The sequence below is a fragment of the Hippopotamus amphibius genome, chromosome 9, assembly GCF_030028045.1.
Source record: "Hippopotamus amphibius kiboko isolate mHipAmp2 chromosome 9, mHipAmp2.hap2, whole genome shotgun sequence".
In the NCBI taxonomy this organism is placed as follows: domain Eukaryota; kingdom Metazoa; phylum Chordata; class Mammalia; order Artiodactyla; family Hippopotamidae; genus Hippopotamus; species Hippopotamus amphibius.
The window spans coordinates 34,817,181-34,841,600 of record NC_080194.1 but is presented as its reverse complement, the minus strand read 5'-3'; the positions used below and the strand labels follow the sequence as shown (position 1 = coordinate 34,841,600).

General features: G+C 38.7%; 1 protein-coding gene and 1 non-coding gene across 2 annotated transcripts in view; both read right to left on the bottom strand.

Moving 5' to 3' along the window:
* DENND5A (DENN domain containing 5A) overlaps positions 1 to 24,420 on the bottom strand; it is a 95,737-nt gene that overhangs the window by 52,115 nt on the left and 19,202 nt on the right. Inside the window, exons 2-4 of the mRNA XM_057749661.1 lie at positions 5,840 to 5,911; positions 4,957 to 5,066; positions 2,616 to 3,273 (exon numbers count right to left, since the gene is read on the bottom strand). Coding sequence (XP_057605644.1) covers positions 2,616 to 3,273; positions 4,957 to 5,066; positions 5,840 to 5,911 — 840 coding nt within the window. The remainder of the gene's footprint in view (positions 1 to 2,615; positions 3,274 to 4,956; positions 5,067 to 5,839; positions 5,912 to 24,420) is intronic.
* On the bottom strand, positions 20,054 to 20,160 carry LOC130829609 (U6 spliceosomal RNA). Its single transcript, XR_009047622.1, has one exon. It is a non-coding gene; the product is annotated as a U6 spliceosomal RNA (small nuclear RNA).

Sequence of the window (24,420 nt, the reverse complement as noted above, 5' to 3'; positions counted from 1 at the left end):
ACCCAAATTGAGGGACATTCTACAAAATGCCTTGCCTGTACTCTTCAAAAATGTCAGTCATGAAAGACATGAGGAATAGACTACTAAAAGCAATGCATGTTACTGGACTAAATCCTGGACCAGGAATTTTTTTTTTTAAATTCATTCACTTCTATGTGGAATCTAAAAAAATAAAGTAAACTAGAGAGTATAACAGAAAGAAACAGACTCACAGATACAAAGACAAACAAATGGTTACCAGTGGGGAGAGGGATGGGGGAGGGGAAATACAGGGGTAGAGGATTAAGAGGTAAAAACTATTATGTATAAAGTAAGCTACAAGGAGTGGGATGGGGGGTGGGATGGGAGGTGGGATAGGGAGGGTGGGAGGGAGGCTGGGGGGGATATGGGGATATATGTATACATATAGTTGATTCACTTTGTTGTACAGCAGAAACTGACACAACAGTGTAAAGCAATTACACTCCAATAAAAAATAAATAAAAAAATAAGCTACAAGGATTTATTGTACAACACAGGGAATACAGACAATATTTTATAATAACTATAAATGGAATAGAACCTTTAAAAATTGTGAATCACTGGGCTTCCGTGGAAGCACAGTGGTTAAGAATCCGCCTGCCAATGTAGGGGACACGGGTTCTATCCCTGGTCCCGGAAGATCCCACACGCCGTGGAGCAACTAAGCCCATGTGCCACAATTACTAAGCCTGAGCTCTAGAGCCCATGAGCCACAACTAATGAGCCCACGTGCCACAACTACTGAAGCCCCTGCACCTAGAGCCCATACACCACAACAAGAGAAGCCACCACAATGAGAAGTCCACACACCCCAACAAAGAGTAGCCCCCGCTGTTCACAACTAGAGAAAGCCTGTGCAGCAACGAAGACCCTACACAGCCAATAAATAAATAAATAAATAAATAAATAAATAAATAAATAACTTTTGGGAAAAAAATTATGAATCACTAAGCTGTATACCTGAAACTTACATAATACTATATATCAACTATACCTCAACTTTTAAAAATTTATAATGTCATAACAGACATTATTGGACAATGGTAAAACCTGAATACAGTACTGTTATTTTATCAATGTGAGATTTCCTAAATTTATTAATCATAATATGGTTGTGTAAAAAAATGTTCTTGTTCTTATGAAATAAAAGCTTTAGTGTTGAGGAGTCAAGGAACGTGCAGTCTACAATGATTCTCAATGGTTCAGTTATGTTCACACCATAGAGAGATATAGAAGGAATGATAAAATGTGTGCAAATGTTAACAATTGGTGAATTGTGGGAGAGCTGTACAAGAGTTCTTTGAACATTTCTTACAACTCTTCTATAAGCTGGGAATTATTTCAAAACAAAAAGTTTAAATCTTAAAACCTCCAATGACTAAGCATCTCAGAGTAGCAAAGTCCTTACAATGGCCTACACGACTCTGTACAATTTGGCCTCCTGTTAAGTCTCTAACGCTACTACTACGCGCCTGCTCTCTCACACCATGATATCCACCAGGCTTCCTCGCTGTTCTTGAACATACCAAGCACATTTTTGTCACAGAACCTGTGCCCTTTGCCTGGATTACTTTTCCTACAGACATTAACATGGGTGGCTCAGAGTGACCTAACCTAACCACTCCATTAAAAATTGGGATTTCCCTTCCCCCAGTACTATCTTCTTTCCTGTTTTATTTTTTTTCCACACACCTTATTACCACCTTACATACTATATATTTTATTATTTGTTTAATCACCTCTTAAAAAAAGGGGGCGGGGGGGCGGGGAGGGGTAGAGGAAATTCCCTGGCGGTCCAGTGGTTAAGACTCGAGGCTTTCACTGCCAGGGTCCAGGTTCGATCCCTGGTCCGGGAACTAAGATCCTGCAAGCCGTGTGGCCAAAAAAAGAGAAAAATCACCTTTCTTTCCCCACTAAAATATAAGTTCTATTAGAGCAGGAATTTTTATCTATTTTGTCCACCCTGAATCTCCAGCCCCTAGAATAAGTCCTGGTACACAGCACACGCTCAATAAATATGTACTGAAAGAATGAATTTTATGTTACTTAACTGGCTCCTTTAATAACCATTTGTTTCTTTCTGCTCTACTTTGCTGTTCTGTCCAAATCCACTGCTCATAATCACTTAACCTCTCATTTATAAAAACAATTCAGTTATAATAAATAAACAACAGAAAAAAACAATACATCTTCGTTTTTCTCAAATATATTTTTTCAAAACATGGAGGATCATCATTATTGTCAGGCTGAGGAAGGGGCAGAAATAACTGTGCAGAGTGGAAGAACAGAACTGATGGAAAGTCAGTTTCCCATGACCATCAACTCCTGCCTCCTCTTTTCAGCATCAATCAGATGTCAGGAGGCAGGGTTCCCCTCCCAGACTGGAGTGCCCCGCAAAAGGCCACAATGATAGCCAATTAGAAATGGCAGACCTCTCATGTTGCATTAGTTTGCCATCCAGCACCTACCTGCAAAAAATCCGGGTTTCACTCAAACTATAAGAGCCCTCGGCCTTAGAGGCAGCCCCACCAAATCTGCTATGGAAAGAAGAGAGGCCCTATGCAGGGAGAGAGCTCTAGTAAGCACTGACTTACACTGTGAGTAGAGCAGGATTTGAAACTCCAGAAGGGCACAAGTAAAAAGCTGAAACACATTCTCCACCCCAAGCAGTTCAAAGACCTCTTTGACAGGAAAGTCGAATAGGGGCAGCTCATTGGTACTTGGTCTCTGGCAGACGATTGGCCCATAGACCCCGGAAAACTTCAAGGACCGGCCGGGAGGTGGGAGTGGCACCTCGTAGAGTACGTTGTATATGTAGCTCTCAAGGGGCAGTGGAGGGGGCTGAGGTGAAGTGACTGCCTGGTGAAGCTGTCTCAGTACACTCCGACATGCTTTCATGAAGGACATGGGCGTGATGAGGCAGATGCACTTAGAGACATAGAGCGTATCCCGGCTAATGTCGTAGGAGTTGAAGCGCTGCAGCTTGGTCCCAGGAGTGCCTTCACCGTCCTCCATGCCACGGTGGTCTTGGCCATCAGCAAGGGGAGCGTGGAGGACATCATACTCAGCATTATGCATGTGGTAGAGGGTCTGCATTGCACTGCAGATCTGCTTGCTAGTCACCTCCTCATAAAATGTGAGGGCAAACCCAAATGTCCGAGAGCCATCCTCTCTTGTGATAATAAAGGCATGGAACTGAGGCTCCCTGGGATCAGCCTGGGTCTTGAATGCCAGCCCTTTGGGCATGCATAGCTGCAAAAGACAACAAGGAAACAACTGGTGAGAACAGTCACTGCTGATCCTCTTTTCAGAACACCATCACTTATTTACTTAAAGAGCACCTACTGTGCTGGGTGTCTGGGACATCAAGACCAACACAGCAAAATATCTACCCTAATGAACTCCCATTCTAAGACACACAAGTAACTAAAATTATAATGCAGTTATCAAGACTATACAGAAGTACACACAAAGTGCTAGAGGAACACAGAAAAACAACTCAGTCTCAGCCTTCACCAGAAAAGGCTTCAGAGATGAGCTTATGCTACAGTTCATCAGGTAGATAAGAGAAAGAAGGTTATTTCAGGGGTACAAAGAAAATGCATAAAGGAGGTAAAAGAAAGCTTGGAGAATTTAGGTAAGTGGTTCAGCATGACAGCATGTGTTAGGAGATGATGCTAGAAATATATCTAAAAACCAGATAGATGCAACTCCATACCTAAAAATAAACAAAGTTTTAGATTCTATCAGCTCACAAGATTCTGTCATCAATAAAATCTCTTTTCACAGAAAAAAAGGGTGTTCATTTCACATAACGCAAGGAGATGACACAATCAGGATAAAGATGTGCTTTTTTCACTTTAGCTCAGATGGGTTATATAAAGAAACTTGGACAGCTAATCAAAATGACCTGAATCAATCAGTTTCCATTTTCCACTTCTCCACAAACCTGGCTATACAAATGAACTACGAGGAACCTGGGTTAACAAGTACATGGAGCTACATTACAGTATATCCATTACCCTTGAACTTGACTTCTCAAAGCCTAAGTGTTTCCAGAATACAGCATGTTAAAAGGAAATAAGCGCTGGACTAGGAGTCAAAAAACTTGAGGCTCTCTACGACTCAGTTTCCTCCTGCTGTGAAATGAAGATAATACAGTTTACTCTGCCTGCTTCACAGGGTTATTGTGTGCATCAAAGAAGATTATCCTCAAGAAGCTATTAAAAAGTAACAGAGGCAGTACAAAGATGTGGTTAAGAGCAGAGTTCTGGAACCAGACTATGGTATTTAAGCTTGCTCAACGGCTCCTTAGCCATGTGACCTTGAACACATCACTTAACTTTTCTGGATCTTAGTTTCCTCACCCATAAAATATGTGTTTGTGTATGTTTACTTAATATTATCTACATAAGGGGTATTGTGGGGATGAAATGAGTTAATTCATATACAACACTTATCACAGTGCCTAGCACAAGGTGAATACTCAATAAACCTTAGCTTATTCATAACAGTATCCTTCTACAGTTTAAAATGCTGCCCTATCTAAAATTATAATAAAACAAAACTCCCCATTTCTGCCATATTACTCAGATATATACAATATAGGTTAACAGAAAACTTCTTTAAACCTCACTCATCATGTAATCTCAACACTATAACCAACCAATAGCTCAATCTCACAAAAAAGGTCACTGACCCAATACTATGTATTTGTCTGACTCAACAGAAGCACATTGTGACTTCTGGTATATCTGCTATATTCTGAATATTTGATATAGAGATCAAAATGCAGAATCATGAACAATATGCATATAACACCTTCTTTAGAAGTTACTGATAGTTGGTAGAACCACTGCTACCATAGTCTGAACTCACAATCCTACTGTAAATTACTCCATATATTATCTCACACTTGTAGTTAACAATACTAACCATTCCCACTGCATCTTGGTCAAAGGGATTCCAGTCCACGTTCTCAGGATATCGTGCAAGGACCTTAGACTTGAATGTTCGTCTCAATGGTGTCTGCTCAAAATTTTCTCCTGCAAGAAGAAGAATGAAGTAAATCATCTCCACAAAGTCCCTTGAACATACAGGGTTATGAGTATCTGAGCTTGGTAGTCCAGCAAGGTACAGAAATGAAGCCGAAAGGGTTAGTATGCCAACCATCTAAGAACAGGAAAGGTATTATAGTTATTAGATCAGTAAGGAACTGGAAAAGTTTAGCACAGTTAATATTGGACACTGTTAGCTCCCTTGGCTTTTCTTTAAAATGAAATCATTACTACAAACCCAATAGTTAATCTCCTTGGGAGAAGAGGGGAGAAAGCACAAGGAAAGATGAAGGATTATATTCATCTTTTTTATTCCTAAAAGCTACATATAGTTTGCTTAAAGTCAACTGATAACATCATAAAAGCATAAATTATTTTAAATTCAAAATAAAGAACGCATTTCTATGATCTCTAAAAAAATACAAAGGGGATTAAAAACACAAGAACATTAAGAAAGCAGATTTCAGGATAAATCTAATGAGCTATTTTGTCAATTGAGAATCAGATGAAATTTCTGAAATTCTCCTTTGTTTCCCCCTTCCCCCTCCTGAAAACATTAAAGTACACCAAAATAAGGACACTGAAGAGAAAAGAGGAAGAACCAAAGAACCCACCACCTAGAGGGATACAAATATGAAAAATCTATTAGTCAAAAAGGCATAAGAGAGTTAGAAGGTCAAAGGGTACAAAATGCCACTGGAGAGACTTATATAAGAGCCACCAGAATGCTTTGGGTGTTCTCAATTTTGTTTTGTTTTTACCTTCAGTTGTACTTGAAATGAAAGGGCTGGCACCATCCCTGGCTTTAGAAGCCTGTATGTACTGGCATAATGCTATACGATAAATGAAATAACACAGTATTACAATAAAGCAATGTTATTCAAACTTTTTTGACTATGACTCCAGAATGAAACGAAGTTTACATCATGAAGCAACAAACACACACATGATATGTATTAATATACATACATTTACTTAAAACAAAAATTTCACCAAAAAATACTTACCCTTACTATATGGGATATCTTCTCGTAAATTCTACCCTATATCATTAAAACCAAAAATGCTAACTGCAGACCTACTAATGGTCACGATTCACAGTTTGAAAAACATTACAATATAGTATAATGGGATGCAGAGCTCAATAGACATTAAATTACTATAAAGCCACTAGTGCTTTTTCTAAAAGTATACCACCCAAATATTGCTTTTCCCAAGGGATTAGGGAGAAGGGAACAAATTAAATGCACCTAAATATTTCAAACAAATTTAGTAGGAATCATGGGAAAATATGTGGGAAACATGATCAAGGACAACTCAATTGAATTCTATATTTACTGAGTAATCATGTTATACAAGGGCCTGAGGTACTGTGCAGGATAGAGATGAACCAGATGAAGCACCCATCCTCAAGGACCTTTCTGTCAAACATACAGGAAAAGAACATACACAAATAACAATCTCGCAGGAAGTTATTATCTGGGAGCCTCCAGCTTATGCGGTCTATCCATTCAGAGCACACTTGCACAGGATCCTGTTCACGTGTTCTAGACAATAGAATAAATTCTGTTCCAATTAAGTTTTTGGCTTAGAACCCAAAGGGGCTGGTGATTATTAAGGGAGATGCACTCCTCACCAACAAAGGATTGGGATGAACCTAAAGTCAGATAGTCCTTCACTCTAAATCAGCCCAGAGGCATCTCTAAAGTTCCTAAAAGGGTGCTTCCCTGGTGGTGCAGTGGTTAAGAATCTGCCTGCCAATGCAGGGGACATGGGTTCGATCCCTGCTCTGGGAAGATCCCACATGCTGTGGAGCAACTAAGCCTGTGTACCACAGCTACTGAGCCTGCACTATAGAGCCTTTGAGCCACAACTAGTGAGCCTGTGTGCCGCAACTACTGAAGCCCTCGAGCACCTTGAGCCTGTGCTCTGCAACAAGAAGCCACCACAACAAGAAGCCCACGCACCAGAACGAAGAGTAGCCCCCGCTCGCCTCAACTGGAGAAAGCCCGTGTGCAGCAATGAAGACCCAACACAGGCAAAAATTAAATAAATAAATAAATAATCAAATAAATCTTAAAAAGAAAAAAAAATAATAATAAAGTTCCTAAAAAAAGAGTTTATATTATATTAATTCTAAGGCACCTGCTCCAGAAACTAATAATGATTCCAGTCAGAGTTACTGCTTTTATAATTAAAACCTTCGCTTCCGTTTTCTCTCAGGTTTTGTCCATCACCATCATCAGAAGCCCACTTATTCTAATTTTCAACTTCTGACAAGATCCAACCTTCTTTGTTAGTAAAGCAAGTTCCACAATTTCAATTCCTCTCATTTCCAATCCCTTCTTTCAAATTGATTTTTCTGTAACTCTTTTCTGGCAAATTTCATCTCTCAAAATAGATTTGATAATCTTCACTAAAGAAAACTGGCAAAATCAGCAGGCAGCTGGTAATACCGGTAGCAACAAAGCCCTACGGCTATGTTGAGCTAGTCTCAGAGCTTTCACTAACACCTGCAAAGAGTGCAAAGAGCCTACCCGTGGCAAGCCTGCACTCACTGTACAAAGTAATTAAACAGCAAGCAGCTGACATAATATCTTGTCTACAGTCTGACATTCTCAGAATGTATTTTTAAACTGCATTCAGTTCTGGGAGAAGATAACTATTTCTTCCTCCTAAGCTTCTTCACTTTTAATTGTTGGTTTGCTCATTTCCTACTTAGTCGGCTAGAAAATCCCCTCAGTAAAAACCACGAAATATGTGAACATATACATGAATCAGGGCAGTCAGCAATGTCCCATATGAAAGCCTTTAGAGAAAGATGTTTTCCTAAGATGGCTACGAAGTGCCCTCGAAGACATGAAAGCAATTCAAAGGATGGAACAGGGGACTATTTAGGGGGAGAATTCTAAACAACCAGTGAGATGAAGAATGGAGCCAGAAGTGAACATGATGAGCTGACCTGGAGTGCAGACAAAGAGGGGGGAAGCCATGAACCACAGGGAGAAGTGGTCTTCAGATCCTCTGTCCCCACCATCACCTCTCCACCTCCTGCTCCTTCTTTAAACAAGCTGAGTAAAGAAGTCTTGTTAAAGAGGTCAGGAGTAAAGGCACAGCAGAGAGTGCCAATCTTAGACAAAAGTCCTTCTGTGTATTAGACTGGACCAGTAGCAGGAGCATAGTATTTTCACTGCAAGGGGAAGGAAGATGTATAAAGAAGAAGGATGAAGGCACTGAGAACAAACTGAAGCGTCAGAAAATAACAGAGGAAGGAGATCACAAACCTAAGATCTTTTTGTTAAAACAATTCAATCCTTCATCATTTACTGAGGGCTGAGTTTTTTGAGAAAAAGCAATAGAGACTTATTGCCTCAGAACATCTACATAGCCCCACCTCCTGAAACCTATATATGTGTCACGGGTCCCTTAAATTCTCAATTATTTAGACCTTTGGAAATTCAAACAATATCAGGAATATGACGTCACAACCACAACTGTCCTACTGTCCTAGAAACTACAACCAATAATTTTCCCAACACAAATGTCAGCAGGTCTGAATATCAGAACTAAGGCCCATTTCTAACAGCAACTTAAAAATTAGTCAACTAGGTATCAGTCTATCGTTGTGAATCTGCCCCCTGGAAAGTACAGTTCAGATAAAATCACAACAGATTTTTTTTTAAAGCCTGCATCCCTTATAAGGACTTCTAATAAGTTCTTTGTTTACCTGTTCTGCTTTGGCCAAGCCAGAAACAAACTGACATCTGTATTGCTATTAGCCTCTTGGTACTAGCTTAATTTAAATAATCCCAAATGAGGGATGCTTACGCTGAGAAGCTTCAAAGGAACGCCTAAACTCTGAAATGATTTACAAATTTTTGTATGATGCCATTTGCATTTTTCTGGAGAAAGAACACAATTTCTATCAGATCTTAAAGGATCTCATGACTCAAAAAAGTTAAAAACCACAGCTCCAAATGTTTCTCTTAATTTGGGCAGAAAATATTTTGACCACTTAAAGGTTAACCTAAATGGGCAGGTTTTCACACAGTCTAAAATAAAATACACATACTACTAAATAACTGCTTTCTAGGTTGATGATGACCCAAATTAGGACTGTTATTTTCTCCTTTCTTACCATAAGAGGTCTGTGTTGATTACTTCCTATATTCATGTGAACGAGCTAAAAAAGAAAAAATAATAATAATAACATCCTCAAAACTTCTGTCTGAAGTCCTCCGTAAGGTCACCTGAAAATGTTCACTGAGATCTAAAGTTGCACGTTTATATAAAATTTATTACATCTGTGTTTTCAAATGGTAGAGCAGATATGAAAAGGTAGGCCGCCAAACAGCTACCTGAGAAAGACCCAATATGGTTATATCTCAACCTGGTTTATGTTGAACCACACAAACCTTCTCCAGATCATAGTGTTAGCTTAGATTCAAGCACAATAAAAGTAACCACCATTTCCTGGGAAACTATTTATGGGACACATCTGATATACCTACATCTTGGATGAGATATACCAAATAAAATTAATATTTCAATTTCTAAACCTATCAGTAATCAGAGTTGGGATACACTAAAGGAGCTTCACATAAAATTTGAAGTTAAAAAAAAAAGGGACCTCCCTGGTGGCACAGCGGTTAAGACTCCGTGCTCCCAGCGTAGGGGGCCTGGGTTCAATCCCTGGTCAGGGAACTAGATCCCACATGCATGCCACAACTAAGAGTTCTTTCACATACAACAACTAAGGAGCCTGCCGGCCGCAATTAAGGAACACAAATACCACAACTAAGACCCAGAGCAACCAAATAAAGAAATAAAATATTTTTTTTAAAAAGAGCTAAGGACATTTTTATATCTGATCCCTTGGAAAAGATGGGGAGGATAATATAAATATCTGTGAAACTAAAACTAAAAAACAACAGCAATAAAAACTGACTTTTTCAAGAGAATAATTTATATCTAGTCTGATGGAAGTTGGGCTTCCAGCCATAGCAGAGTAGCTCCTATGAGACCAAATCTCTTGCAGATAACTATGAACTGCAGACAAAACATAAAAAACAACTACCTAAAGTTACTAGAAAACGAAAAGCAGGCATATTATGAAGGTAGATGGAGGGTCAACTCTTGGAAAAAGGTAACAACACTGGGTAAGTGTCCCCTCTTTATGGCTTTTGGCTAGGCAGGTCCCAGTCTGTGCCATGAGAGGCAGCTAAAATTCAGATAAAAATCCATAGTCTTACTAGCTTGAGGAACCAGAGGACAGACTTTTAAAGGCAACCACAACCGCTGGGTAGCAAGGGAAGGAAATCCCAGAGATAGCCAGAAGCAGGGTGCCCCAACTCTATTTATAAATGCTGCTCAAATCTCCGGCTGATCCCTGATCCATGCGTGCATGGAACAGAACCCAAGCAGCTAAGTTAGGGCTAAAAGAACTGAACTGAGATTTAAGCTGCCGCTCACTGTTGGGAAACAAAACAAACAAAATTCAGTGTTCTTTACAGAAAGGTGACGAATCCAATCTCTACAACATATCATACACAATGTCAAGGACATGATCTAAAATTGTTCAGCATATAAAAAAGAAAAAAGAAAAACATGACCCATTCTCAAGAGAAGAGTCAATCAAAAGTAACTGACTTTGCATTGGGATTAGCAGACAAAGATTTTAAATAGCGATGTTCATAATGAATGAAAAGACAGTACAATGAAATAGTACAGTTAAGTGGACGGGCTTAACAGCAGTTTGGAGATGCAGAAGAGTTAGTGAACTTAAAAACAGATCAACCAAAAAGTACACCATCTGAGAGAAAAAAGATTAGAGAGAGAAAGGGGGTCAAGGCTGGGGGGGACCCAAAGATATGTGGGGCAGCAAGTCTAACGTACATATAATTGGAGCCCCAAAGGAAAGGAGGGCAAATGAGGTAAAAAAGAATATTTGAAGAAATGATGATCAAATTTTCCCAAATTTGGTAAAAGATATAATTTACAGTCAAGAAGCTCAGTTGAATCCCAAACAAGATAAATACCAAAAAAACTCATACGCAGTCAAATTTTTGAAAACAAGAGAAAAAAAACTTAAAGAGAAAATCTTGAATGGAGCCAGAGGGGAAAAAAATACTTTAAGAAGAAAAAATGATTGATATTACTACTGCCATTTTATCAGAAACAATGGAGATTAGAAGACATGGAACAACACTTTGCAAGTACTAAAAGAAGAAAAGAAAAAGGCCTTGTCAACCTAGAATTCTATAAACAAACAAAAATCCTTCAAAAATGAAGGCAAAATTAAAACACTTTCAAGTAAAAGAAAACTAAGAGAATTCATTGCTACAGATCTGCACAAGAGTGGGAAGTGCCCATCCCAATAGCTTACATACTGTATGATTCCATTTATATAACATTCTGGATAGGACAAAATTATAGACATGAACAGATCAGTGGTTGCCAGAGGTCAGGGATGGGGGGGGTGGCTATAAAAGGGCAACCCCAAGAATTCTTGTGGTGAAGAAACTATTCTGTATCTTCACTGTATCAGTGTCAACATCCTGGTTGTGACAGTATACTATAGTTTTTCAAGATGTTACCATTGGGTAAAGGGTACAGGGTAATCTCCAAGTATTATTTCTTACAACAGCATACGAATCTACAATTAAGTCAAATAAAAAGTTTAATGTATTTAAAAAGTATATTTTTAACTTTAAAAGCGTGTCAAAAGTTGTTGTATAAGAAAGGGAGTTCAACTCGAGGATGGAAGATGCCTTAGAGGACTGGGACGGAGAGGGTAGGGGGGACTCGAGGGAGGATGGGGGGGAGTCGAGGGAGGGAGGGAATACGGGGATATGTGTATAAAAACAGATGATTGAACTTGGTGTATCCTCCCAAAAAATAATAAATAAATAAATTTTTTTAAAAAAAGGTGTCAACGTTGGGCTTCCTAGGTGGCTCAGTGGTTAAGAATCCACCTGTCAATGCAGGGCACACAGGTTCAATCCCTGCTCCAGGAAGATCCCACATGCCGCAGAGCAACTAAGCCCGTGCGCCACAACTATTGAGCCTGAGCTTTAGAGCCTGTGAGCCACAACTATTGAGCCCATGTGCTGCAACTACTGAAGCTCACAAGCCTAGAGCCCGTGCTCCGCAACAGGAGAAGCCACGGCAATGAGGAGCCCGCGCACCACATGGAAGAGCAGCCCCCCACTCACCGCAACTAAAGAAAGCCCATGCTCAGCAACAAAGACCCAACACAGCCAATAAATAAAAAACAAAAAAACAAACAAAAAAAATGTCAATGTTTTTAGCAACCTGCCAAGGTTTTAAAGCAGAGGCTTCAGGCAACACAATTCAAGCTTTCAAAGCTATACCTTGGACAGAACGCTCTGAAGGCAGCTGAGCTATCCCTCTTTCCAGGCCCGAGACAGAAGTGTCACACAAACTGCCTCACCTCACCACATCAACACCAATCCTATAAGGTCTACTTCACATTATCTACAGCAAGAGTAATGAAATTCTTCCCTCTGGCAATGAACATAACCAGGTTGTTATGCTATCCTTTGTATCCTGGCATCCTGGGATTTCCTAGAAGTGATCCCGTTAGTGACACTGGTCACCAATTCAGTGCCAGCGCTATATAATCAATTTCCTTCCTGCATTAAAAGATGTCACTATATTTTTCTTGTTACAAACATTTCTGAAACTGATTGCCCATCAGAATATTACTACTAATTCATACTTAGGTTTTCAGTGCATGTTGAAAACCAGCTGGTTTTATCTTAAATTCACTTGTTACCCCAGCGTTTTAACTCTCCTTGTCTTCTAGATAATTTCTGAATCCCTGTACAAATCAGAGATCACCTTCTATCATCTTTGACTAACAGGGCACAATGCAGTAAGAAAAGAGAATGCAAATTTCTAACTAAATTAACCTTGTTATTACTTTGAGATGACTACTTCATTACTATCAGCACTTTTTAAATATAGACAACTTTAAAACACACAGTAAGACAAGCAAGCAGAGTTTTGGTAGCTAAAGTAAGCCATCTTATACTACCCTCATCACTGTCTTCTTCCTCTCGTACACATAAAATTGAGGTAAATCCACAACTCCTGTAGCATAAAGTGTTCCTTGAAGAGACAGCCTATACCTGGGCCCACATCACCAGATGACTATGGTGCTTAGGAGTCAGACATTCACAAACAAATATCCAGAATGTAGATAGTGAGCAGCCCCTCACCTTGCATAAGATACAAGGCCTCTTCTAAGGCACTGTCTAACCCTGTTTACCAGGCTTTTCAATGAAAGAGCAACTGAATCTTTCTGTTACCCCGATGTGTTCCCCTGAGGCAGATTTGTACACTTTCTTTCTCAGCATATTTTCTTTGTTAGATAACTTCAGATCTGTGTATACAGCCACTACTTTTATTGATCCTTTGCCTCCTGCTTGACATCATCCAGGCACCATACCTAGTTCAACTCATGAACCTAGTATTCCTAAAACAGCTAAACTTCCCATGTACCCAATTTTAACAAGAGACTGAGATTTGAGAACCTATCCAGAGAGGACTGCTCCAAACCACAGCCAAGACAGAATAACTTCGGTAGCAAGGCATCAAGTATAGATACTGCCTCCCTTTCAGCCCAGCTGAATACCCTGCAGGGCACACATCTGTAGAGCTAATATCTTGAACTAAGATACGGAATTTGCTGTGTTTAGTTGGGGAAGCAAAAAGCTCTCAAATTCATAATGTTTCAGTCCAGACTGAAGAACCCAGTCCTATGAGTTGGAAATACACATACTGTTCTAAATAGAGTGAGGTCTCCCAGAGGCTTTATGTGTGTATACACAGGCGCTTTTCTCTATAAGCTGGGCCCTCCAGAAAACCAGGCTTAGGCAAATCCACTGCTCTGGAATCTCTAGATAAGAAGTAGTGGAGAACAAATCTGAGCAATGGTCCCCATGCTCTCCTCAATGTCAAATTTTAAAATAAGCAGCCTAGATTAAATGTAAGCAACTAGCCTAGAAGGCAGGAGAGAGGGTCAAGGTCCCACCTTGGCTACTAATTGTATGACCCTAAACAATTTACTGAGTTTCATGGGTCTCACTTTCCTCAAGTGAAAGATAAAGAAGCAGAGAACTAGTTGGTGATACGTATGGGTTTTCCCAGCTCAATCATTCTGTGACTTAATGACTGCTGGGCCTAGAGTCTGACCAAGCGTGGAAATTCTACCTTTCAAATTGTAAGTTCTCCCTCTATTGCCTCTCTCTTACCAAAATCCCACCAAAACAGTAGTAGAGGTGGGGAAGCATAAACCTGCAGAATGAAAGTGAAGATAATAGCAACAAAATTTTAGAAGCTGCAAAGCGATGGATGAATCGTTGTTATTGACAGTAGACTTGAGGTAACTAAATTACAACATAACCTCCAAAAAGCTCAGGAACTTGTAGCATCAGGTACTTATGGAAGTAGGGATTAAGACGAGGCTAAAAACAGAAGGACTGATTGAAAGTCTATTTAAGGACCAGCTGGCATCAGCTCATGAATAGATAAACAAAATGTTGTGTAACTACACAATGGAACATTATTCAGCCATAAAAAGAAGTGAAGTACTGTTACATGCTGCAACAAAAATGAACCTTGAAAACATTATGCTAAGTTAAAGAAGCCAGACACAAAAGGCCACATGCTGTAGAATTTCATGTGTATGAAATGCCCAGAATAGGCATATTCACAGAAACAAAAAGTGGTTGCCAGGGGACTAACTGCTAAAAGGTATGCAGTTTCTTTCTGGGATGATGGAAACGTTCTGGAACTAGATAGCATGATGGCTACACAACACAGTGAGTACACTAAAAACCACGGAAGGAAGTGTATACTTTCAAATGTCACATTTTATGTTACATGAATTATATCTCAATTTTAAAAAAAGAACCAGCTGGACCCCACCCCACCCCCACTCCATACCTTTTCCACTCCACCTGGCCTCTTCCACTCCAGAAGAAAACGAAATTTATTCTTTACAATGGATAAATAAAAGAATGAGAGGGGAGGACAATGTGGGTGATGGTGATCAAAAGCTACAAACTTCCAGTTATAAGATAAATAAGTCCTGGGGGTGTAATGCACAGCATGGTGACTACAGCTAACAATACTGCACTGTATATCTAAAAGCTGCTAAGAGAGTAAATCTTAAAAATTCTCATCACAAGAAAAAAAAACTCGTAACTATGGTGAGAGAGATTAACTAGACTTATTATGTAATCATTTCATAATATATACATATATCAAATCATTATGCTGTATACCTAAAACAATATATTGTTATATGTCAATTATATCTCAATTAAAAATAAAAAATAAAAAAAGGGACTTCCCTGGCAGTCCAGTGTTTAAAACTCCATGCTTCCATTGCAGAGGACATAGGTTCCATCCCTGGTCGGGGAACTAAGATCCTGCAGGCCGTATGGCGCAGCCAAAAAATAAATTAATTTTAAAAAAGAAGAATGGGTGTCTATACTCGGGATTGCACAGTTATCAAGCATTAACAGCTGAGAAACCACAGACACAGAAGAGAGCAAGGGTATCATTCTAAAAACAGGGAAATAAGAGAAAATTTACATACTGAGCATTGAGACCCTCAGTGCTCTTCCACTACTTGGCTCTCAGAAAATTGGCAGCTAGGATTATGCCCTCAAGGCAGAGATCTGAAGGAGCCTTTTATGTCAATCTGACCAGCACAAGAAAAAAGACCTAGAGATACTGATGGTACAAGGAAAAAACTATGCAGCCAAATCATTCTATAGTGAATCTCTCAGTAACCAAACCCCACCTATAAACACAGAGCTTCCAATCAGCTTCTTAGTGCATTATTCTTAGATGTAAATGCATTGCCTGAGATCATGAGGCATTTGGGAAAAGACTAAGATTAAAGAAAGACACCTCTAGCCAATCAATCAATCAATCAATCAATGCAACTTTGAGGAAATAGAAAATTATGTAGGAAAAGAAGCTTTGAAAATACTATCATCAGGCTTAGAAGCAACAACACCCCAGTAACAATGAGCACAACTAGCGCCCAGATCTTTTTTTCTCCAGGTTTGTTTGTTTTTTTGTTTTGTTTTCCTTCAGATCTTTATTGGAGTATAACTGCTTTACACTGTTGTGCCAGTTTCCGCTGTGTAACAAAGTGAATCAGCTGTGTTTATACATATACCCCCCACAGCCCCTCCCTTTTGAGCCTCCCTCCCATTCTCCCTATCCCACCCCTCTAGATCATCACCAAGCATCAAGCTGATCTCCCTGTGTAGTACCCAGATCTTGGTTTCTAATATTCTCCAATAAAAAGAACCAAGGCTGGGACTTCCCTGCCGGTCCAGTGATTACGACTCCACCTTCCAATGCAGGTGGTGCAGGTTCAATCCCGGGTCAGGGAACTAAGGCCCACACGCCAGATGGTGCGGCAAAAAAAAAGAACCAAGACTGCTTAGAGAAACAGCTGGTTCTTTGAGCAGGAAACATACAGGAAGAGCCTGGAGCATCATGCAGTGCCAGAAAATAAGAAAGTGCTCAAGAAAAACCCACAATGATGGGGGCACATCAAAGAGACACAGGAGCCAACTGAACCACCTTCCAAGGGCCAAAGCTAGAATAATCTGAACAACAAAATAAAGAAGTTGAGGGAATTCCTTGGCTGCCCAGTGGTTAGGACTCCATGCTTTCACTGCTGAGGGTCTGGGTTCAATTCCTGGTTGGGGAACTGGAATCTGGTAAGCCGCGTGCACAGCCAAAAAAAATAATAAAATAAAAAAGCTGAATTATAACCCAAGGAATAAAATAAATATCCACGAGGTGATACTAATATAAATAAATGATTAAATAGAGGGAGAATAGACAAATCTCCTGTGCAGCAGAATTCTAAATAATTTATACAGATACGCTGCTCTCGAAGAGGTGGAAAATAATTCCCCACTCCTTAAGGGTGGGCTGGCTCATAGGAAAAATCTGACAAATCTGACAAACATTGGAAAAATCTCACAAACGCTACCAGGAGATCAAGATTAACAAAAATGATAAGTCATGTTCAGAGTATGTGTGTATTCCTGATATAATATGACAAAAATGACATTTTACCTCTGTAGCCTTCCTCTCAAAAAACCACAACCCCAGTCTAATCACGAAGAAAAATCTCACGCACATCCCGACTGAGGGACATTCTACAAAACAGTTGACCAATATTCTTCAAAGCTGCCAAAGTGATCAAAAAGAAAACAAGCCTGAGAAACAGTTACGGCTAAAAGAAGCCTAAGCAAACATAACAACTATTTACAATATGGTATCCTGAATGGGGAATACTGGAACAGAGAGTTATGCAAAAACTAAGAAAATATGAATAAAGTATGGAGTCAGCCCAGGAAGTCAAATATCCAAATAATAGAATCCCATAAAAAGAGAACAGAGAAAATAAAGGGGGAAGATCTTATCAATAGAGTAATTCAACAAAATTTCCCAGAAATAAAGTGCATGAATTCCCAAATTTGAAAGTGCACTCCAAAGATCCAGCACAGTGGATAAAAACAGACCCACAATTTAATTATAATAATGTATCAATACTGGCTCACTAATTGTGACAAACATACCATATGAACGTTATGGTACTACTATTAGGGGAAACTGCATATGATGTATATAGGAACTTCCCATACTATCTTCACAACTTTCTATAAATTTAAATCTATTCTAAAATAAACAATTTATTTAAAAGATTTCTTAAATTATATCCCATTTAAACAAAATGTCCAGAATAAGCAAATCTACAAAGACAGAAAGTACATTTGTAGTTGCCTACAGTGGGGGGATATGGACTTCATGGTATGTAAATTATATCTCAATAAATTGTTTAAAAAAAATAAAGAGACAAATAACAAGAAGCTTGTGGAAATTTAAAAGGTGCTCTGCAAAAACTGAAATTAACCAAGAAAGATGTATATATGGTGTGAGAAATAACAGATGTCTGATGATTCATTTCCAAGGAATGTAGTAAAAGTTTCTGGACGTGACCAAAGGCTCCTACCAGAAAGTAAGGGGCTAAGGTTCCCGCCGAAAGTGACAGAACAAAGGGAGGCGGGGTAACACTCATGTCATCATAAGGGAAGTCTAAGCCCTCCAATCAAATAGTAACAAAGTACACATTGTAACCTCATTGGTAGGCAACCTTCGGAAAGCGGGTCAACCCTGTAGTACTCAGCTAATGAGGAACCAGGGGAGGGATTTGCGAACTAGGGGATAAAATGCTTGCCCTGGCTGTCCTGGGGTGTGCCTGTCCCAGACATCCACTCCCGCAAGACCGTTATTAAAGTCTTGCTTTGCTGTGCTCCAAGCTTCCGTGTCCTTTCTTTGGTAATTGGACAGGTGAACTTTGTTTACCACATATGGGATGCAGGACACTGGATCTATCACAAGAAAGGGTAGCAAAGTATAACTCCAAGATAAAGAGACAATCTAAGGTATTAGCTGTGCAATTGGCCTAGCAAGCCAAGATTTCAAACAATCCAGACTGATGGAGCTAGAGCAAGGATCCATAGTTTGTGTAAGATTCTCAAAGGGATCTGTGAATCAAAAACTACCATAAGCCACTGCTTTAAAGCATCCATTATAGGTCTCACCCAAGCGTCAAACCACAATAGACTACTACAACAAAAAAGAATTTTTCAGATGTTGCAAACCTCAAAGAGAAGAAATAACGAGAGTAATGTAGATTAACAGAGTTTTCCTAACTAGATATGATCATGTAGAAATAAAAGGAAAGAAAGGAAATAGAGGCACAGTTAAAGCACTCAAGAAGCCTGTGAATGTGACTTCAGATGAAACTTGATACCTTACTCTACAGAACTTAAGGCATCCTGAAGACAGTGGTATTTTATTTACATTTGTGATTTCCGTCCTACCTACCTCAAAATACAAAATGATGTATAAGAAAAATAACACAAAAATTTTAAATTAGAAGAACATTAGGGCTTCCCTGGTGGCTCAGTGGTTAAGAATCCACTTGCCAATGCAGGGCACACGGGTTCGAGCCCTGGTACAGGAAGATCCCACATGCTGCGGAGCAACTAAGCCCCTGCGCCACAGCTACTGAGCCTGAGCTCTAGAGCCTGTGAGCCACAACCACTGAGCCCGAGTGCCACAACTACTGAAGCCCGCACACCTAGAGCCTGTGCTCTGCAACGAAGAGTAGCCCCCACTCGCCACAACTAGAGAAAAGCCAGTGCACAGCAACGGAGACCCAATGCAGTCAAAAATAAATAAAATTAATTTAAAAAAGAACATTAAAGGAAGAAAAAAAAAAGAGAGATGTTAAGTACCTATGACATAACTTTCCCATAAATTGCAAAAAATTATAGTTTGCCTACAATATATATATTTTTTACTTAAATACAGTTGACTTACAATGTTTCAGGTATACAGCAAAGTGATTGTTATACATATATATATACACACACACATACATATATACTTTTTTCAGATTCTTTTCCACTATAGGTTATTACAAGATATTGAATATAGTTCCCTGTGCTATACAGTAAGGCCTTGTTGTTTATTTTATATATAGTAGTGTGTATCTGTTAATCCCAATTTAAATTCTCAATTTATCCCCTCCCCCACCTTTTTCCCCTTTGGTAACCATTAAGTTTGTTTTCTATGTCTAAGAGTCCATTTCCGTTTTGTAGTTAAGTTCATTTGTATCATTTTTTTTTTTTCATTTTCACCAAGAATTTTATTGAACAGGATATTCATCCTTTTGTTCCACTACCTTCTGCCATTTTTCAGGCAACGTCATAATTCCATCTTCCCAAAACTTTTTATCTTTTTGAGAAAAGAACTCTTTCAGGTGCCTTTTACAGTCTTCCAGGGAATTGTAATTTTTTCCATTAAGCGAATTTTGTAAAGACTGAAATAAATGGAAATCTAAAAATATGGAACGCTTCACGAATTTGCGTGTCATCCTTGCGCAGGGGCCATGCTAATCTTCTCTGTATCGTTCCAATTTTAGTATATGTGCTGCCGAAGCGAGCACCATTTGTATCATTTTTTAAGATTCCACATATGATATTTGTCTCTCCTTGTCTGACTTACTTCACTTAGTGTGATAATCTCTATGTCCACCCATGTTGCTGCAAATGGCATTATTTCATTCTTTTTTTATGGCTAAGATTCCATTGTGTATATATACCACATCTTCTTTACCCATTCATCTGTTGATGGACATTTAGGTTGCTTCCATGTCTTGGCTATTATAAACAGTGCTGCTATGAACACTGCGGTCCATTACAATATATTTGTAAGTAATTCAACACAGAAAAAATTATGGAAAGAAATATACGAAATATTAAACATGGTTATATTCTAGAAGGCTGGACTGGGTGATCACTATTTTTTTCTTTATGCTTTTATCTACTTTTTAAATTCCCTACTTTGAGCACCTATGATCTCAAAGAGATTATACTAAAAAATATGCATAATTTAATAGCAGATTTCTCTCGAGCTGGTAAAGAAGAGATTTTTTTTCAACTAGGATTTAGAATACTAATTTAATTCCTAATTTCTACACTGCAAAACTTAATATTAAAGTACAAGGATTACCAAAAAAAAAAACCCTCTTCCTATTTATATGCACCAATTTAAAGGTGAATACTAGAAGATTAATATATCATGTAGTTCTTTTAAACCAAAGAAACATGTATTAAAATAGTCACACAATATTAACACAGTATTTGAAAACTGAACAAAATTTTAAATTTAACTCAAAGCCAAAACAACTGTGGGAGTCCTGACTCATCACCTACAAAGGGATTTGCATAACTACATTATTCATTGACAGCAAAAAGGAAAATAACCATCACTCCCTGCCTTGTTACTAAAATCCCTCTTGGGAGTAAAAAGTATTTGAAATTCATAACGCAGTACTACCTTATAGTGAAAAATCTACCAAGACTTTAGATTTAGTTTCCAACTTGAGTCAACATTGTTCTCCCTTCCCAGATTACCACAAGTGAGTAAAGCAGGGTGCCCTCACAAATAAAATTTCCTCCTTCCCAGATTTCTGCTCACCCAATAACCACTTTCTCTGTGTTTTTGCAAAGATTTCCGAAGTGGAAAATACAGATCTTTTTCCTTAAAGCCCGCACTGTCAAAGTTTTCTATATATCTTTTTTAAGTCTTAGAAAATGAAAAGCATTCCTCTTGAAAAACTCAATTTCATGAATCCAAACCTTCCATAATTATCCACACATTACTCCTGCGCATCTCCTCCTCTCTTGGCATTATATGGAATGAGAAAGCTTGAATGAAAAAAATAAAAGAAAAATCATAGATACCACCTGAAATCCACTGAAAACATTTCCACATAGTATATTACTTCATTAAGCTTCACCACAACCCTCAGAGGGATTTTACAGATAAGGAAACTGGCTCAGGGATAAGTTACCAATCGGTATAAAGCAAAATGGGATTAGAAACCCCTCCATACACCCATCCAATGTTCTTTACACCTGCTACACAAAAGTGTATGTCTTTTAGAATTTTAGAATTTAGAGCAGTCAAGAAGTACAATCTTGATGTAAAAGTAAGTAATATTCATCAAAAGGCTAAAAAGCCTAAAACCCCAAGTCCTCTACTGCGATACAGAGCAGTATCCTCAACCCACAGGTCATAAGAGGGGCTCCTCCCCAACTAAAGAAATCTAAATCTCCTGGATCACTGCACCAAGCACCATCAATCTTCAAGTTGCCATACTCTTTAGCAGTTAGGACAAAGATGGCCCCTCAGAGCCTTCTCTTGGTACTAGAGATCCACAGAGAGTAATAAATGAAGTTAAACTGGGGGCCCAACCTGCCAGTAACTCAGCTTAGTAGGAGGAACATGAAATCACAAGGCTAGGGCCTTCTATCTGTCCTTGGAAGAAAACCAAGACTAAAAGCCACCACTTTTGCCAAAGTTTTAGATGAAAAGCTTCTTAGAAAGAGCCCAAGGAGCAAATGCTACATCAATTTTTCTCTCTCTACCTTCTCAATGTCCATTGTCTTCTATATCTCTTATACTCTCTTATCTGGATAGACTATGAAAATGAATCAGTTCCATTTAGATCAACAACCCTACAAACACTGATCCTACTTTTCCTAGAAAATCACAGGTATGCTCAAATGAGGACCCTAGCAGAGTGACTAACAGGGTGGGAACTTTCCTGCAACAGAGCTATTTTTAGAGGCAACAGTGGCAGCTGATAGTCTTCAAGCCATTACAGTCAAATACCATCATTTCTCTTTTTCTCCCCAACTATTATTTTTCACACGGTCTGTCTGGTATATTCTTGTTTATTTTACTTGTTCCTCTACCTAATTCTTTAATCCTAGCTTCCATTACTATGCTCTAAATAGCTTATGTTACGGCCAAATAGGATGACTCAACATTGCTTAAACACCCATAGTTCCCCGCTCATCCACCTTTTACCTGCCCCATTCACATCCTAAGGTCTAAGTTGTTCCTATCCTTCAAGACTTCATTCAAAGGCTGCCTTTATTATGTAGCTAACTCTCTAATTGAGCTAAACAGCCGTATCTTAATAAACTGACTTCACTGAAGGCAAAATTTACAGTTAATACATTTCCATCCTTCCACCTGTTTCCAATGAAAGCTCAGTTCTTTTGAATAGACCAAATTTATCCTTTTTTCCAGACTTAACATGCCCTAAAATGTTGGTACAGCAGTCAGAGAATTAAACACTGAAATGGTTCCAACACACAAAGTGACACCTTTGAAAGAAGCTCAACCAAACTAGCACATCACAAAAGCTGTAAAAAAAAATCCTTTGATCTGCTAAAGCCACTAAAATTCTACCCAAAGGCACCAAGAAAAAATAAATAGCACCCACTAAAATAGCACTCAAATAGCATTTTTTCAAAAAGCTATTTCTCATAGCAGAGCTACTAACAACTGCAAGAAAAAGAAGAAAAGCAAATGCTTAACAACAAGAAGATAGTTTGATATATTAAGGCACTGGAATACAATCTAACCATTAAGGCAACACACCTAGGAAAAGAAAGAATTCCTCATTAATTACAATATTAAGTACAATTGGATTAAGAAGTCTAAATACAAATGTTGATCAAAATTTTTAGAGCCAATGGCTCCCAACTAGAGGCCCATAAATGAAATAGTGATGATAGGGGCATCATTTTTAATATTTCAAAAAGCTATACTATATAAAAGTATTATATGAACTAAAAGGTTAAATTCCTTTGCCTTTGGCTGGAAGTACAGACATGGCTGAGAGAGATCATGGGTTTGATTCCAGACCACCACAATAAAACGAGTATCACAATACAGTGAGAGTGCGTCACATGAATTTTTTGGTTTCCCAATGTGTATAAAAGTTATGTTTACACTACACTGTAGTCTAATAAGTGTGCAATAGTATTATGTCTAAAAAAACAATGTACATATCTTTTTTTTTAATTAATTAATTTATTTGGCTGCACAGGGTCTTAGCTGTGGCACACAGGATCTTCCTTGCCAAGCGCAGGATCTTTTAGTTGTGGCATGCAGGCTCTTAGCTGCGGCATACATGTGGGATCTAGTTCCCCGACCAGGGATCAAACCCGGGCCCCCTGCATTGGGAACGCAGAGTCTTAGCCATTGGACCACCAGGGAAGTCCCCAACATATATTAATTGAAAATACTTATTGCTAAAAAATGCTAACCATCATTGAAGCCTTCAGCAAGTCAATCTTTTTTGCAATAATAACATCGAAGATCAGTAATCACAGATCACCAGAGCAAATACAATAATAATGAAAAAGTCTGAAATACTGCCAGAATTATCAAAATGTGAACCAGAAATATGAAGCGAGTAAATGCTATTGGAAAAATGGAGCTGACAGACTTGCTCAACGCAGGTTGCCATAAACCTTTGATCTGTAAAAATGCACTGTCTGTGAAGCCCAATAAAGCAAAGGGCAATAAAATGAGGTATGCCCATATCAACCCAAAGCTGTACTTCTAAGTATTGCAAGGCAATCAGAAATTATGACTGCCAATAATATACCTTTGAGAATTTTTAAAAGTCCCATTATAATTTTATAAATGTGGGGGGAGAGGGTTAAAATACATAAGCTTTTTCTAACTTTTGATTATGAAAAGTACAATTACCATGTATCCATCACCCAGTTTCAACAAATACCAATGCATGTCCAATCTTACTTCATATCTGTACACCCCCATACCAAATTATTTTAAAGCAAATCTTGACATTTTATCTACAATATTTTGGCATGTGTCT